Source organism: Lepidochelys kempii, chromosome 2, assembly GCF_965140265.1.
Source record: "Lepidochelys kempii isolate rLepKem1 chromosome 2, rLepKem1.hap2, whole genome shotgun sequence".
NCBI classification, from domain to species: Eukaryota; Metazoa; Chordata; order Testudines; family Cheloniidae; genus Lepidochelys; species Lepidochelys kempii.
The window spans coordinates 182,689,921-182,707,356 of record NC_133257.1 but is presented as its reverse complement, the minus strand read 5'-3'; the positions used below and the strand labels follow the sequence as shown (position 1 = coordinate 182,707,356).

General features: G+C 38.2%; 1 protein-coding gene across 17 annotated transcripts in view; it reads left to right on the top strand.

The window, feature by feature from the left end:
* BBS9 (Bardet-Biedl syndrome 9) overlaps positions 1 to 17,436 on the top strand; it is a 439,570-nt gene that overhangs the window by 8,194 nt on the left and 413,940 nt on the right. For all 17 annotated transcript variants that reach the window (XM_073332918.1, XM_073332919.1, XM_073332921.1 and 14 more), the window contains one exon: positions 1,432 to 1,545. In XM_073332918.1, the coding sequence (XP_073189019.1) occupies positions 1,432 to 1,545 (114 nt within the window). The remainder of the gene's footprint in view (positions 1 to 1,431; positions 1,546 to 17,436) is intronic.

Genomic DNA, 17,436 nt, shown 5'->3' with positions numbered 1-17,436 from the left:
CCTGCTTATTCTTCCCCTCCTTTAGTGTGTAGAAGGTCTGAATGTGACAGAACTGATGCAGCTGTATTGTTTGCAGTACGTAATCAAATATGAAACTGAATTCTTGGATCTCTAAGATGCACAAAACAAAAGAAACTTCTTTTGCTGGAGTTCTGCATAAACTGGAACATGACGAATTTGCCTCATTTTTCAACATTTCTTACATAGTTGCTAAACATGACTTCAGTTTTAGAGATTTTTGAAATAATCCCCAATTTGTAGGCCAAAAGGATCCTCCTTAATCTTGACCAGACTATATTAACATCTCACAAAGGATTACAGAAAGTTAGGTTTATTACTGTTCTTACTGATGGTAGTCTGTAGCTGAACAAGTGATGGTGTACAGGTTTGTTCACTATTGGAAACTTTGTGCTCACTTTGTTGATGTAGGAGAGCTGGGTTCTGGGGCAGCTAATAGTATAAAATGGGGTGGGAGGAAACTTTTGGAGCTGCAGGGCTCAAGGCAGAAAAGCTCAAATCAACAATGGTTGGATTCAGTTTAGATGATGCAGCATGGAATATAGGCACTTCAAACGATGCTTAGGTCCATTTTAGATTACATTGTCCTTACATTGTTGAGCATTGCATCAACCACAGTTCTAAACTTACTATTCTGGTTCTTAAGAGATTTTCCAAATTTTGACAGTGTAATTTTTTTTCAAATTTTATTAATTCCCCAAAGATACCAACTTCAAGCTCTTGTAGATTATATACTTCTGAAATATCTCCAGGCGTCTATCTGCAGGAGCTTGAAGTTATCATGTCTGGGGATTAACACAATATGTATATGGCATCTGCAGCGTCCAGCACTACACCGAGTTACTACTTGGGTAATTATCAGTTTTCTGTCAACCATTAGAAACATACTGCAAAAACAGAGTCAAGAGCTGATGTGGCGTAATTTAGAGTCTCTCTTAAGGAGATTAAGACGTTTTGGCTGAAACAAATTGCGAGACATACTTTGTTTGTTGGATCCTAGAACTGCAGAATCGTAATGCAAAACATTTTGTTTTGCCTTCTTTGGGTGAGTAAATTGATTTCTGATTACATGGCTGAACCATATACTGTGGAAAGATGTGAGAGTCCTTTGCTCAAATAGTCTTCTTCAGGGCAGGCACTGTCTCTTATTTTGTTTTATACAGTGCTTAGTATAATGGAACCCCACTCCTGGTTTTGGCCTGTAGGTACTGCTGATGTACAAATAATAAACACATTTGCCACTTTCCTAAAAATATATCATTGTCAACCCTCAGACCCATACCAAAGCAACTAATAATAGATAAGGCCTCAGCATATAATGTTCTTAAATAATCTAAAAAAGTTCCTGTTTTTCCTTCATGTGGACCACAAGTTAAAAATTAGATATCTATATTGTTCCTTGTTTTTTCATAGGAACTTTGGGAAATGTGGAACATGGGAACCAGTATCAGATCAAACTTATGTATGAACACAATCTTCAGAGAACAGCCTGCAACATGACTTATGGACCATTTGGTGGTGTGAAAGGTAAATTAGTTCTAAGTGAATTTTAGCCTGTGGATTAAAATTTATTTATTGATCAAGAACAACGTGGGCTTGTGGCATATGCAAGCTTTCCCACTTTGGGGCTATGTTACATTTAGCAGGGAATGTCTAGGAATCAAAGAATACTTAAAGCCCTACTTCAATTGTGGAATGATTGTCAAATAATTGTGGCTGAGTTGCGGACAAGACATGGAAAATAGCTGAAAAGTAATAATAGACCTTTATTAATTGTGGTAATTTGAAAAAGCCAGAGAAGACCTATTTGTTTAAGAGAAATTTTCTGGAACAATATAAACACTCGGGTATTATGTTATGCCTACTAATTTTTTTTGATAACAGGACATTTTGCTGCAACAATATTATGGTCATTAATGCCTGGGGCTCCGGCTGACAGCAGGACCCCCCAGGCAGCTGATAAAATTGTAGCGGAAGCCTAATATTGCTAGATTTTCAATATTGCAAATTAAGTAGGGCCTCAAGAATAGTTCATTTTGATGCTCATTCAGTCCTGGGCCTCTTCTGAAAATGCTAGTAAGCTTCTGTTTTGGGAGTTTTTGTGGTGCTGCCATCTTTAGATTAGTAGTTGGGATGAGAACAGTTAGGAAGTATCATTTGTTTTGCTTTTGTTTTTAACACATCAGTGAACCTAAAATAAGAAAGTTAAATACAGAGTATACTAGGGTGATTAAAGGTCAAGTGTTGAAATAAGGATGTTGGCTCATAAGGACACTTATGTTAAAACTATATTAAAAAACAAATAAAACCCAAGTTTTCTTTCCTTGTAATAATTCAGATGTTGAAAATATCTCTTGTTTTAATACATTTAAGTCATGCTATGCATTTTGCCGAGATTGGACAATGAAAGTAGAGTAGTCCTCTTTACTCTCCGGACTGCTATGCGTGTTTGTTTTTGGCTTTTCCCCTTTCTGTTCCATCTGCCCTATTAAATCTTTTTTAAAAGAAAGTCTATGTAATGTTATCCTTTGAAATGTTAAGCAGACATCTTGTTGTTCAGTATATTACAGTCTTCAGTTAACTTCTGCAGCCAAATTTTAAATGCTTTGCTCCTGTTATCCTGGAAATACTTTTTTGCACATGCTTTATTTATGCACATATGTAAGTGTTTGCAGGTTTGGGGGCCTTACTGAACCATTATTTTCAGAAATCAATTTGACTATTTGTGAAGTTAATGCTACTCATTTTGAGTAGGGGGTATCAAAATCTGACTTTATGTAAATATACATGTGTTTAACCACTAGAGGGCTCCTATATTTTCCCCTGAATGAAAGGTACTGTGAATTATAGGATGAAAATAAAAAGAATTGAAACTAAACAAATTGTGGTTCCTAACTTGAGGTTGTATACATAAATTTTTCTAGATGACTATTGAGTGTCTAGTCATCCATTCCATAAAATAAAAACACACAACACAAATAACAATACATTGTTAAGGGCAGACAGAAATATTCATTAGTAAAATGAGCCCAAACCTCTCCAGCTCTCTCCTTGAGAGGACCCCCCCACCCCCAAAAAAGGCACTTTCCTGTATGTCTAGAAAGTTGACAAATTTGAGCTCACGCCCCAACTTGTTTGATCAGAATTTCAAAGTGGAAGACCCCTTCTGCAGGGCACTGCCAACCACTTTCTCCCTTTTAGTGGGGAACTCCAACTCAAGCTTCTCTACTGATGGCAGTTGTGGTAGAGTGACCCCAAGAAAGAGGCAGTATCAAAATAACAGATGGTTTGAAATCATTATCTTGTATTCCGATTGGTAGCTAATACAAGTTGTGGAGCACCGGCATAATGTGCTGTCAGTGTGAAACTCTGTGTAATAATGACAGGTTTCAGAGTAGCAGCCGTGTTAGCCTGTCTTCGCAGAAAAAAAAGGAGTACTTGTGGCACCTTAGAGACTAACAAATTTATTTGAGCATAGGCTTTCGTGAGCTACAGCTCACTTCATCGGATGCATTCAGTGGAAAATACAGTGGGGAGATTTATATACATAGAGAACATGAAACAATGGGTGTTACCATACACACTGTAAGGAGAGTGATCACTTAAGGTGAGCTATTACCAGCAGGAGCGGGGGGCGGGAGGGGGACGGGACACCTTTTGTAGTGATAATCAAGGTGGGCCATTTCCAGTAGTTGACACGCTACAAAAGGTTCTCCCCTCCCCTCCCCCCTGCTCGTAATATCTCACCTTAAGTGATCACTCTCCTTACAGTGTGTATGGTAACACCCATTGTTTCATGTTCTCTATGGATATAAATCTCCCCACTGTATTTTCCACTGAATGCATCCGATGAAGTGAGCTGTAGCTCACGAAAGCTTATGCTCAAATAAATTTGTTAGTCTCTAAGGTGCCACAAGTACTCCTTTTCTTTCTGTGTAATAAGTGGTCCACCACATTTTGTGTGAACTTCACTTTCTGCATGTTCTCAAAGTGTTGTGTCACAAAGAACACTTTACAGGAAAGTGTCTCAAAGTCACAAAGATACGGATAAGTGTCGTAAGGTCCACATCAGAGTGAAAAGGCATGACTCATCTTGCCAGGTGGGGGGAAAATATGCTCCAGGCAACCGCTACTAGCTGGGCTTCCAAGAGAAGTCAGTCTCTAATAATAAACTTTGATTATATGCTTTTACAAATAGCATTGACTCTCTTTCAGTTATGAGCACCAATAAAAGCTTTACCAACTCTCTGGCTTCTTCCCCCAACCTACGAACTTTATCTCTGTCTTGTCTGGACTAAGTTGCAGTCAGCTAGCCTTTGTCCAAGCCTCAAACTCATTGTAACATTGGATTATTTATTGTGTTGATCTGGCTCGGTGAGATGTGTTGGAGAAGTAAGTTATATTGAATACCGTACAGCCCATGTTTCTTTACTAATGCTGTCAGCCACATATACATGTGGAATTGGTGGGGTAACAGTGGTGGGAACTCTTGTGTTATGCTGTAGGAGAGAACTCCTGGGATAGAGGAAATATTGCCCATGACTGTCCTCTGAGTATAAGAATGGAGTCATTCAACAACAACTTTATCCATTCCTACCAGGATCTACTAGTGAGTTAACAGAACTTTAGTATTGTTATCAAAAGCTGCTGACTAATCTAAGTCTGCTTGGACACATTTTGTCTTCATTCATTCCTAGGACCAGTGAATCAATTAATGCAACCACTTTAGTTTCTGTCTCATACCCAGGCCTGTCGCCCAAAGAATCAAGCTTTCGGAACTCTGCAGACTCAAGAAGCTGCCACAGTTGCCCCTCTACAAATTGATGATTTATTTCTAAGGAACAGCAGTTTATATTTATATTTGCCTTAAATAGCTACAGCACAATGGGAAAGGCATGAGATGTGGCCCAACCACCACTAGATGGTCCTCTGGTTACAGTCAGTGGTTTTGCTACACTTTTATAACACTACTTCCGATGGTCTGGTTCTACAGGTGCATTTACTGTAAGACTTAATGAGGTGTGGAAAATACAAAAATACTTTTGCTGAAAACCTGTTCCGCAGAAAGTATTTTATTGACTAAAACCAAATGTTTTTCATGGTTTATGGGATTTTTGTAGAAAAGGGGAGGAGGTGAATTTGACTTTCACTTACTGAAAAACCATTGGCGGGGAGGGGGGAAACTGTTGCAGATTTGGCTAGACTTCTGCTCCGGAAACTAAGCTTTCATTTTACCCACACCTTACCTGCCTCTCACCTTTTTGGTTGCAAGTATAATTTTCAGTATAAACTGATGCAGTGATTTCTGCCTAACTCTACCAGCAACTTTAAATAATATCTCTGAAAGTGGCTCCCAGGACTGTTAGTGTGGTGTTCAGTCTGAATTCTAATAAGAATAATTTAAATGTCAGTATTGTTAGTTATTTCGCTTCCAGTCATTTTAGGAGAATCATTAAACTGAAAAATCCCGTTATGGTTTGTAGTGCCAGAAATTAGTGTGTGTATGTGATATTGCAGGTTGCCATCAAGTCTTGCTTGGGTGAAGAATGAAGAAGTCCTCCATCTCCTCCAAAATTGTAACCTTACCTCTGCCCACAAAGGTGAAGTGAAGGATTAAATACATCCCTTCCCAAGAAAGCCAAAGAGCTTCAACAGGCTCCTGCTCACCAAAAACCAAAATGACTTGCCACACCTACTTGAGGCTTTTAGCACCTAAATACCCTGTCAGAGCTGACACCATTAACAGTGTGGTTATGTATTTAAGGAAAATTTTGCAGCATCTTGGCAATGTTAGGGAGAGTAAATTGAAATGAAATTGAATTTGAAAATAAATAGATATTGCACCGATTCTACTGCAGTGCTGCATAATTTGAATCCAATATACCACTTGGGGCAGTGGCCCTGAATATTAGTAGTTCCTTTTGCTAATTTAAAGCCATTGTGGAGTTTTCTATACAACAGCTGGGACATGTAATTCCCAATGTGGGCAGACATATACACATGGTAGCTCTGCTTGAGCTACCACCTAAAAAATAGCCATGGCTGCAGTGGCATATGCACTGCTTGGACTCACTTGAGCCTTCCCGGTCACATTGCTATTTTTAGGGTCTAACTAGGGCATATCTAGCATGTACCTGTGTTGGGAATTACACCTCCCAGCTGCTATGTGGGCATAGTCTGTATGCCACACTTGTAAGCACAGGAGATACTCCGTTTAAATGATGGAAAGTGCTTAACTGAACCTTTCAGCATGCCAGATAGTAATGTTGATGCCCGATGTTAAATTTTGTGGCTCTTGTTAGATATAAATTTCTAAACTCTGAATGTTTACCTTGATAAATTAATATAGTATCAAAAATATCAATTGTGATAGGCTTGTGAGTAGGCAGTAAAGATATCATACTAATATAAGAAATTTAGCTGGATGAAGGGTAAATTTGCTTCTTAATGGAAAAGATGAATCAGACGGTGTTGGCACCAAGTGAGACCCATTCTTGGTTCAGGGCACGATGCATATGAGGACTTCAAGGTCTGGTGGAGCAGTGTTTCCTCTAATATTTTTCCTGAGGGTGGAACAAATGACCATCTATGCCCAAGTTTTAGATCTGAGTGTCCTCTCCCACACACTCTGTCCTCTGCATTCACTTCCTTCTTTCCTCTGTCTCACTCCCTCTTTATTCATTCCATACTCCCCAATCATTATCACCTGCTCTCCATTAATTCACGCTCTCCCATTTTCACACATTTGCATTCTTTCCCACTGTACTCTCATACCCTTTTCCATCACTTTTACTTTGTATGAGAGAAGCAGACAGAATAGTTCTACACTAGAGAATTAAACCATTTCTACTTTAACCAATTACACATACATGGTTAAATAATACCACCTCACTCTTATATATTACTTAAAGTACAAATGAGGGTCCACATAGCCATGTGGAATAAGCAGAGAAGTCCTACATCCACAGTATAGTGTTCTCTTAAGCCTAGTTACAGTGTCCTAGAGATATTTATCTTGCAATGTACTGGACAAAGATGGGAGGGACAGCATCCTCTTACTGTCTCCCAGGCCTTGTTTTCTCATCTTTGTCCTGCAGTCCTCTTCCCCCTTAAAAATGCCCGTTGATTCCATTTATGCCCCTCCAATAAAGCTCTGGAATGACTAATTTTCCTCTCCATGCCTAATAGGAGGCTACTAGCTGTCCTACAGCAGACCCCACTTATGGGTAGCTGAGAACCCCATTTTAACAAACAGTAGGTGATTTCTCAGACCAGCACTTGCAACTGACAAACCAGCTGTAGTTTGTAAGCTGAGAATATGGGGAGCTGGACCAGGGAGTCATTAATGGAGTCCCTATGCATAAAGAGTTTGTGAACTCTGGTTTTAATTAAAGTGGGGGGGAAGCACCCTGGAAAAAATGCCTTTCAATCAAGGATTTTAATTTTATATTTTTCAAATTAACCTGTAATATTAAAAGTTTACTGAATTTTACTGACAGTTGTAAAAACCCTAATAATTTTGTGTGGCTCGTAGACAACACGGAATATGTTTATTTGGTGTTTATTTTCAAAGCAGCCCTTTATTTTTACTGAATAAGCCTTGGTGGCTGTCTTGTGGGGTTTTTTTTTGTTTTTGTTTTTAGGAGGATTATTTTCTAGTTTAGAGAAGGCCTGTGTAAAGCAACTGGCCATGCACTGTGTTAAAAGTGGATAGATATGGGCCATGCATGCAGTTCACAAGCAAAAGCTCCCCACTGATAATGTAAAGCTCCCACAAATTTCACTCTGAGGCCCTTCAACTTTACTGTTACTGTTTGTTAGCTAGGCCCTTATCCATTAAGGGCTTTAAAAGGACACCAGGATCTTGAAATCATCTTGAAAAGTTCATATGGTTGGTGTTCACTTAACATGCTGTAAGTATTATATGCCTCTATAGCTGCTTCAATGAATTTTGCTTTGTTTAATGCAATAGAGGAGACTATATAATTGCATTTATATTCTTTTCCCCCACCTCCCTTCAAAATGATTTTTAAAAAACTCTGGCATACAGATGTAAGTTTTAGTGCGAAATTTGTGTAGATTTCTTTCTTGTCCTGCATAACTTCAGAATCGCTCTTATCCACTATTCAGCCCTATTTCTTGCCATTCCTTTTGCCTTATTCCTCCACTCTTGTCCCCCACCCCACTTTATTTGCTTTCTATTTCTTATCTCTATGATTTTGCTCCCGTGTTAGGAACAGTCATCCTGTCCTTATCCATCACACTCTCTCCTCCCTCACTCTGTTCAAATTCTTCTTTAACTCTAAGTTTTTCACACAGTCCCTTGTGCCTCTTTATCTGTAATCTTCACAGCCTCTAATCTGATGCTTAGATACCAGGTTAAGTGTCTTCTGAGAACAATACTTAAGATAGAAATAAATGTTATTCTATGTCTTGACTTGTTTGTCTTGTCTTACTTAGGGCTAAATCGGCAGTGTGTGATCTACTTCATAGTAAGGGACAGAGTGGTGGTGTGTGCTTCCCCTGGAGCAGTCCTGGAGGGAGATTGTGACTTTAGAAATCAGTCTCCCAGTTGCTCCTAGAGAGTAAAATGCCACAACTTTATACTTGTCTCAGCATAGGCTCCTTGACATGGTGGGAAGGGGTTGGAATCAAGGCTCATTCCACTCTTATCCTTTCCCACAGATCTTAAGGGGGATATATACCAGATCCGTGGACCCAGCTTCCCCTTGCATATAGGGAGTGGTAGTAGGATGCCCAGGGGCAAAGAAGTAAGGGGACATCTTATGTCCTCTATACTGCCTTGTTCAGGACAGGCCACAATCTGCCCATTAGACTGTAAACTCTCCAGGCAAGGGATGTGTTAACTGTCAGTAAAGTCCTATGTAATGCCAAAGTATTTTATAAATATTTTTAATAATAGAAAATGAGTTTGAGATATTGATGTTTCTAAGTAAGATGAACAGATTTCTGATGAAGATGTATGAAAGAGTGCAGAAGCATTTTTAAATCATGAAATGATTGCTTGAAGTTTCTATAGGCTTATATATTGTGATATAAATAAAAATTCCTAAAATCCATGCAATCAAAGATGTGCCAGAGCAAATAGTAATCAGGAAAACAGCCAATACATTTATAAACTAAAAATGTAGTGAGAATGTAATAATGAAGAACTGGATACTGAGATCCTGTGCCTTCCAAAGTGATTCCTAATTGCCTGACTCCTAGGTCTCTATCTAAAGTGCCTATGAAATGTGGCAATGGCCATATGCCATAATAGGAAGCAACATTTCCCAAGTGTCAGATGAGTTTTATGATTTTTGCTGAGGGGAAAAAATGATACGTTGAGCTGCATATATGAACATCTTGAATACTTCATGAATTTAAAAAAAAAGATTATAAAAGTTTAATGTTGCCTTGATTCTAAGGACTAAATAGATAATGCATTGATAGCTCATGCCCCACTAGTGGGAATTGTTGACACATAAGATAGAGCTCATTTTCTCTGTGTACATAAAGTATATTTGAAGTTGTTTTATATATTAATTCTATGCATAATGTCTTTATTTTCACTGAAAAATGTTTATACTCCATTTTTATTTAGTTGCACAAAATGTGTTTGTACTAACTGGATTTAAAATGATCAGTGAATTCAGCTTGCTTCCTTTAGCTTCTTGAAATAAGTTGATAAAGTCTCTGTAAAGTTCAAGTTTCAGAGTAGCAGCCGTGTTAGTCTGCATCGGCAAAAAGAAAAGGAGTACTTGTGACACCTTAGAGACTAACAAATTTATTTGAGCATATGCTTACGAAAGCTTATGCTCAAATAAATTTGTTAGTCTCTAAGGTGCCACAAGTACTCCTTTTCTTTCTGTAAAGTTCAGTCTCCTAGTGATCAAGTGTGTACTGATTTTTGAAATTAGGATTCCCAGATCATAAAATGGCTTTCAGAACTGCACAGATTTGTTGGAAGTTATTCCACAGGTCCTGCATAAATAAAAGGAAATAATAAAAACAAAGTGTTTTAAAGAAAGAATATTAAAAATTATAGCATGAAAAAATTACAAGCAAAAAAAGAAGGCAAAAATTTAAAATCCACTACTCCCTCCCTCTACCTAGCTTTTCTCAGCAAATTGTCTGAATTCATTTTACTTTTATTATAGTCCTGGCCTAGAGGCAAAGTATATTTGAGTGTTACAACAAAGAGGGTGCTATAAGGAGGAATTTTTTAAATAATAAAATACAACATATGTGTAAACCATGCAACCTTGTAACAGGAAACTTTATGAGAAGGGTGGACTGTACTTAACTTTTCCACAATTCTGCAAGAATGAATTTTATTAGGTGCTAGTCAGAAAAAAAATTATCAACTGACTTTTATGCTGTAAGGTTAAATGATTCTTATAGCTATGTTTAAATAGAGCAGTGATATAAATTTGGACATTGATTTATCGGCTAGTTCTCTTAAGAAGCAGGGTGTTTAACTATTACCTTCCTTTTAAATTGCTTCTGTATAAAGAAAGATTATTCGTATACTCATTCTTTTGTGAATTTTGTTCAAAGGATAAATCTACCAATCTCTGCTCCTGAATGCCTCCCCATATAACATAACTTTGAAAGGCTATTAGTGGTGTGTTTTCTCTTTGAATAATGATGATATAATCTTTTCTGTAAGTTGAGCATGTGATGGGGAAAATAATTAAGGAAGATCCTCACTGCAGGAAGGAAGAGGAAGATCCTCACTCTTTCCAAACAGTTCCCCCTCTCCTTTTTTATTTTAGGTGATGGGTAAAATTTTGGCCCTGTTGAAGCCAGTGGCAAAACTCAAATGGAGTTCATTGGGCCAGGATTTTATCCCAGCTGACTATATAATTAGAGCCATCATTCATTTCAGCTGCTATTAATTGGAGTGGTAATAATGAAAACAGACTAAGTATAAGCTTGATAAATACAATGTACAAGGAAATGTGTAAAATTGAGTCTAGGAATCCATGAGCTTGTGTGTTTGTTTTCAGATCCTATCCAGAACAGTATGATCCTGGGCTTTTGTGCTGAACATATATACCCTTGAAAATCCTACATTCTGACTTTGTTAGGTCAAACTATCCAGAAAAGGAGTTAGCTTGCCATGACAGCTGCTCAGTGGGGATGGATGGGAAACATTCCTCATATAACCTCCACAACTCTGCATTCTCATGAGTTCAATGCTGGTCCTGTTCTGTATAGAAACAGATATCACTTTGCATGGCTATCAGTCTGGTACCTCTCACAAGTAGTAAATTCACTTTAAAAGCATTCCTTGGAATGATGCAGCATTTTTTTGCTGTCTGATTGTTATTATAGGGTATTTTATACTAATGTTAATCCCAAAGTGTCCCATTAAAAAGAACTAGATAATTTCATAGAGGATAGGTCCGTCAATGGCTATTAGCCAAGATGGACAGGGATGGTGTCCCTAGCCTCTGTTTGCCAGAAGTTGGGAATGGGTGACGGGATGGATCACTTGATGATTACCTATTCTGTTCATTCCCTCTGGGGAACCTGGCATTGGCAACTGTTGAAAGATGGACCTTTGATCTGACAACCCTCAATGACTAATGAAAATAAATTATTCCTATGTCTTTATCATAGATGTTTTTCATATTTTAAAATAATTTAAGGCCCATTTGTTTCTCTTATCTCTAGAATGAAAGTCAAATTATTTTACCCTTTCCTCATTGGTCTTATTTTCCAAACCTTTCATAAATTTAGTATGTAACTGTGTACTGCTTTGTAATTTTTCTTTAAAAATATTGTGCCCAAATGTGAACAGTTGGTGTACATTGCTAATGTGAAGGGTACATTATTAGTGTACAGTTTGCCTACAGGGTTCTAGCTGTTTGAGTACTCAGGTCAAGGCCGAACAAGTGCCCAGAAGAACAATTGTCTCATTTGTTTTTAATAGGATATGTCTACTAATATGACCCAATATAGCATCTGTCTTTTTGGTGACATCATTATATTGTTGACTCATATTTAATTCATCATTCTACTCTAATCCCCAGATTCTTCTCTCTGGTGCAATAGCGTAGTCAACCTTCTTCATTCTTCAGTTTCTGTGAGACAGTTGTGCAAGATCATATCAAATGTCTTACTAAAGTTTAGAGATGCTGTCCACTATATTTCCTTTATCCAGTATATTGTTACCTTGCAAAGAAATAGTTACTTCGGCATGATTAGTGTTTGATTACTTCATACCTTTCGTATATCACCTTATTTTTTACAAATTCATTTCCTGTTTATCTGTGTTTTGCAATTTAGCAAGCATCAGATTTGCTGTAATTCTGTGGGTTGCCCCCTCCCCCCCCATATAAAACAGTCACTTTTTCTCTTTTCTAAATATCTGAGAGCTTATCCATCCTCAAAGGACCATCAAAAGTAGGTTTGTAAAGATAGCAGTACATCTTTTAATTCTTTTAGTACTCATCAGTGACTATCCTTGGGCTCTGTAGTACTTTTTTATTAAATATGTCACAGCCGTCTAGATTTTTTTTTTTTAAACTGGTGGTTATCAAACCATGGTTCATGATGGTGCTTCTCTCACAGTACTGATGCATCTTCTTTTTTAAGCAGTGATACTTTCTGATGGTTGTACTCCAGTCTAGGATTATTTTGTGGTCTTGAGGTGTTTTGGCCAGCTAACCTACCAAAAAAGTGCATATTTTGGAGGAGATAGTGGAGTGATTCTTTTTGGTCACTGAGGTTATGTCTTCACTACTGCCTATGTTGTGGAATCTTATGTTGCTCGGGGTTTTGAATATTCCATCCCCCTGAGCGACATAAGTTACACCGACATAAGCACTAGCGTAACAGCGCTCTTTTGGCGGGAGAGCTACTGCTGACATAGCTTGTGCCACTTGTAGGGGTGATGTATTTTTTATGCTGACAGGAGAACTCTCTCCTGTCATCATAGAGCGTCTTCACCAGACATGTTGCAGCAACGCAGCTGTATCAGTACAGCTGCAGCACTGTACATGTAGACGTGTAGATGGTTGGATATTAGGAAAAACTTTTTCATTCTGAGGGTGGTGAAACACTGGAATGCGTTACCTAGGGAGGTGGTGGAATCTCCTTTCCTAGAAGTTTTTAAAGTCGGGATTGACAAAGCCCTGGCTGGGATGATTTAGTCGGGGATCGGTCCTGCTTTGAGCAGGGGGTTGGACTAGATGACCTCCTGAGGTCCCTTCCAACCCTAATATTCTATGATTCTATGACATGGCTTGCTTGTTTTATGGCTTGTGTGATTTTTTAGGAGCTGAACGCAGAATTCTATTCTTGATTAATGTTTATTTCAAAGTTTAATTGGAGGGTGAGTGTCAATAAGTGACCTTAGCATACGCTCAGAATGGGACAACTTTGTAAAACGAAGACAAAAATATACAGCTTCTAGATATTAAAGATTATGGGGACACTAGGGAGAGGAGTTCTTGGAACTAAAAAAGCAAAAATGAAAGCACGTCTGGGTCACCCAGGGCCTTGAGGAAAACTCTCATAATGCTACACATGTTCAGATTGCTGCTGATTGTGGCATCTGTCTGAATGTGTCCGTATATTGTTGGAAAAAATCTTGTTAAAAATAAATTGTCTTAAGGCCAGTGTGGGTGGCAACTGGGAATTTTGGACACCCCATCCTGGCAGACTACTGACCATAATGACACTGTGTTGGGCCCATCACTGGACCACCAGGGACTTGAGGGACTCAAAAATTGCAAGGTAGGACGTGGTTGTAAGAGACCTGTTTTATATTTCTTCTTGTTTGGGCCTCATGCAGTTTTTCCATTGATGGAGGTAGAGCAGCTGATACTGATATAACACTGCCATTTTTGGTTGCGAAATGAGTGTTTACTTTGGGGAAAATATTTTAATAAAAATAAAACCTGGTAGACCAAAACCAGAGAATTTCCTAAAAAGAAAAGGAGTACTTGTGGCACCTTAGAGACTAACCAATTTATTTGAGCATGAGCTTTCGTGAGCTACAGCTCACTTCATCGGATGCATACCGTGGCGGTATGCATCCGATGAAGTGAGCTGTAGCTCACGAAAGCTCATGCTCAAATAAATTGGTTAGTCTCTAAGGTGCCACAAGTACTCCTTTTCTTTTTGCAAAGACAGACTAACACGGCTGTTACTCTGAAACCAGAGAATTTCCTATCGCCCTAACTCCTGACTATTGCAAAAACTTTTTATAACAAGCATCCACAACCTCAAAATGTTGATCCCTGGGAGTCTTCTCATTCTTCACGTAGGCCGTGTGCAAGTTCCTCACATCCAGGTTATGTCTAAACCTTGCAGATTTTTCTGCATCACATTTCTCAAATACAGTCTTTCCAATCCATCCATTCAGCTATAACTCTCATCCAGGCTCTCGTAATCTTGCATGTCTACTACTGCAACAGTCTTTTCTCTGACCTTGGCAAATGCAGTCTTGCCTCACTCATCCATTCAGAATGCTACTGCAAAGAGAATTTTCTTAGCCTGTTGCTTCGATCAAATCACCTCTCTTTTTGCTTCGCACCACTGGCTTGCTCTTCTCTATTGTATCAGACATATGTATTTGTATTCACTTTCAACCTACCAGTCATCTCTCATTCAGTATCCGAGGGTGGACTCCTGTCTCCGATCAGTCCATGACTCCAGCCTCAGTGGCCAACTTGTTAAATTATCAAACAAGCACCTTTTGTGTTCTCTCCCATGCTGTGCTTCACCTTGAGAGGAGCTCCCCATAACCATCTGCAAAACTAACTCGTTATCCTCCTTCAAATATGTTCTCAAAACTTTCCTCTGCTCTGATGCTTACAAACAACTTGACAATGGATAGGCTGCTGGTGTGAATCCACAGCATACCATGCTGACCTATATTGTCTCATTGTATCCTTCTATTCTCCTATCACTCTGTCTGTATCCATCTGTTGTCTCTTATACTTAGATTGTAAGTTTCTTGGGGCAGGGATTGTCTTTTTTGTTCTGTGTTAATACAGTACCTAGTACAATGGGGTCTTGGTCCATGTCTGGGGCTACAATAATACAAATAATAATATCAGATAAGAATAAATTAATCGTTGAAAGAAAAATGCTTGATCCAGTGCTGACACACCCTTATTCAGTTCCAACACACATTTAATATATATTATTATTAGTGGAGTATTTGCGTATTTAACTTCCAGTATTAATGGAAACCAGAACATGAAGCTATTTCACGGTTTAAATTAAAATGCTATGCTTGGCTGGGGATTTTTAAATAAAGTAGATAATTTTTTACATTGCTTTTAAATTAAGTAGTGATGAGATAAACTAGAGATTAAACAATGTTTAGGTAGAGTTACTAGGTGACTTAATTAGTTTGGTATGTAGAAATGTTAGGCAGCTAAGCCTTGGGGGGAAAAAAGGTTATGGTTTTAAACAGCTTTATTTCACTGTCAGTGTGTGGAGCGAAGTGCTGACTTTAGATTTTAAGAATGGATCAAATGGGTGATCCATTTAGCTGAATAATAGGGTGCATGAAGCAAACTGATGGACATACTGTTACGAAAATCTGGTGATGATTGTTTACCTAAATGAGTATAGCTGGGTTAGAATTTGATATAGAACCTCAAAAGAGTTGGTGAAAAATGCTGATGTTGGATGATCACAACAGCAGAATTTGAAGCGTAGACTACTTCATTTATTGTGGCTGCTAACTGGCTTTTGGCCCTTTTGTGGGAATAAATATTAAATAGGTTGCAAGTACATGCGTTTTGCCAGTCCCACTACTCAAAGTCATGTGGCTTAGGTATCATGAATCTTTTAAAATATTTATTCACTATTGACTGTTGGAGTCTTAAAAAGAACATTTGTAGATTAATGTTGGATATGACTTCAAATTTTTATTTTTCAATGTGTTGTTTGTTTTTTCTTTGTTATGCTACTAGGGCCTTTTTTCTAAATTATACGTTTAATACTTCTGAAAATGTGCTGGATTGAAAGAGCTGGATGTTGAAGTGTTCTGTTGGTCTATAGGCAAAGAGTTACATTGACAGTGATAAGTAATTATCATTTTTATAGTGCCCAAAATATGCCAGGTCTTTGCAAAGGAAAGAAGATGACATGACATGGTCTCTGCCCTAGAAAGCTTGTAGTCTGATTGTGAGCATGATTTAGTGAATGAAAGCTACAAAAAACAGGGGAGTAGGATAAGGTACAGTAGGGTTAAACAGCCTTGAAAAATTGCCATGAAAATTTAGCTATCCAGACATAAAATGTACTCATTTGCCACCTAATTTGATTGATAATGAAAAAACCCCATGACATCTTACTGATCTGTCAAAATAATTACTGTCATACATGCATGGGCAAACAGACCTTTGCAACGCTGGACTACAATAATATCATATGGTTATTTGCAGGGTGCTTCTACCCCATTCTGGAGGGACAAGGTAAAAAATTGTTTGTTGCCCATTAAATCATGACCAGTCAGACTACCAAAAAGGTAATGAATAGTGATGATGGTGATTGTGATAAAGACATAATCCACCAACTCCTTTAATATTTAGCCAGCAAGCAGCTGTTACTCCATTCTGTTGGTTATTACTATCCTGGGCTATAATTGAACAACTGACCTAGATGTGAAAGTGTCTGTATTGATTACCTGTTCCCTCAGTTTTATCTCTGTCTAATCACATTGTATGATTTGTTTCTAATGTCTTGGTTTGGATATTCAAAATTCCTTTAAAGTGATATTCAGGCTCAACTTAAATCACTTTAATTAAAGGTGTCGTTTTTTTCCCCCCATTACAACTGTGAGAGAATGCATTACAAACTGCCTTTTAAAGAGTTCTGCTTTCACTATACCCACAGGGGACAATACTCATTTAGAAGAATTTGTCAATGAATCTGTATTCAAAACTGTGATGTTTCTTAGAGAACCTTGGACTGTGAGTCACCCTGTTACTCCCTTGACTCCAGCAAGAGGGAGACTTGCTTGTTCTTATGTGGGTGTTCAGATCTCAGATCCCACTAAACAGCCCTTACTTTGCCTTGCAGGTTAACAATAGATGTACTCACTCCTTGAGCCCCTTTGAAGCGTTCCCCTGTAGTGGTCAGCCCCCTTTCCACTGAACACTCTCAGAAGTACCAGGTCAGCTGTCTGCAGGAGGACATGTACACGCTAGTTTGTATGAGTCAACTCAGGATTAGCACCTTGTTTAATATCACAACACTGAGATACATTTATAGTGAAAACAACCGTAAGTTTATTATCAAAGATTTGAGTGAGAATGAGTAAGGATAATGGAAACAAGTTACATATAAAACAAAATTATAACATGTTTTCTGGAGACTAGACTTAACTTAGCAGGATCACCTCCAGTCTAAATATGTTGATCTCACCCCAAATATCCTCTGCAG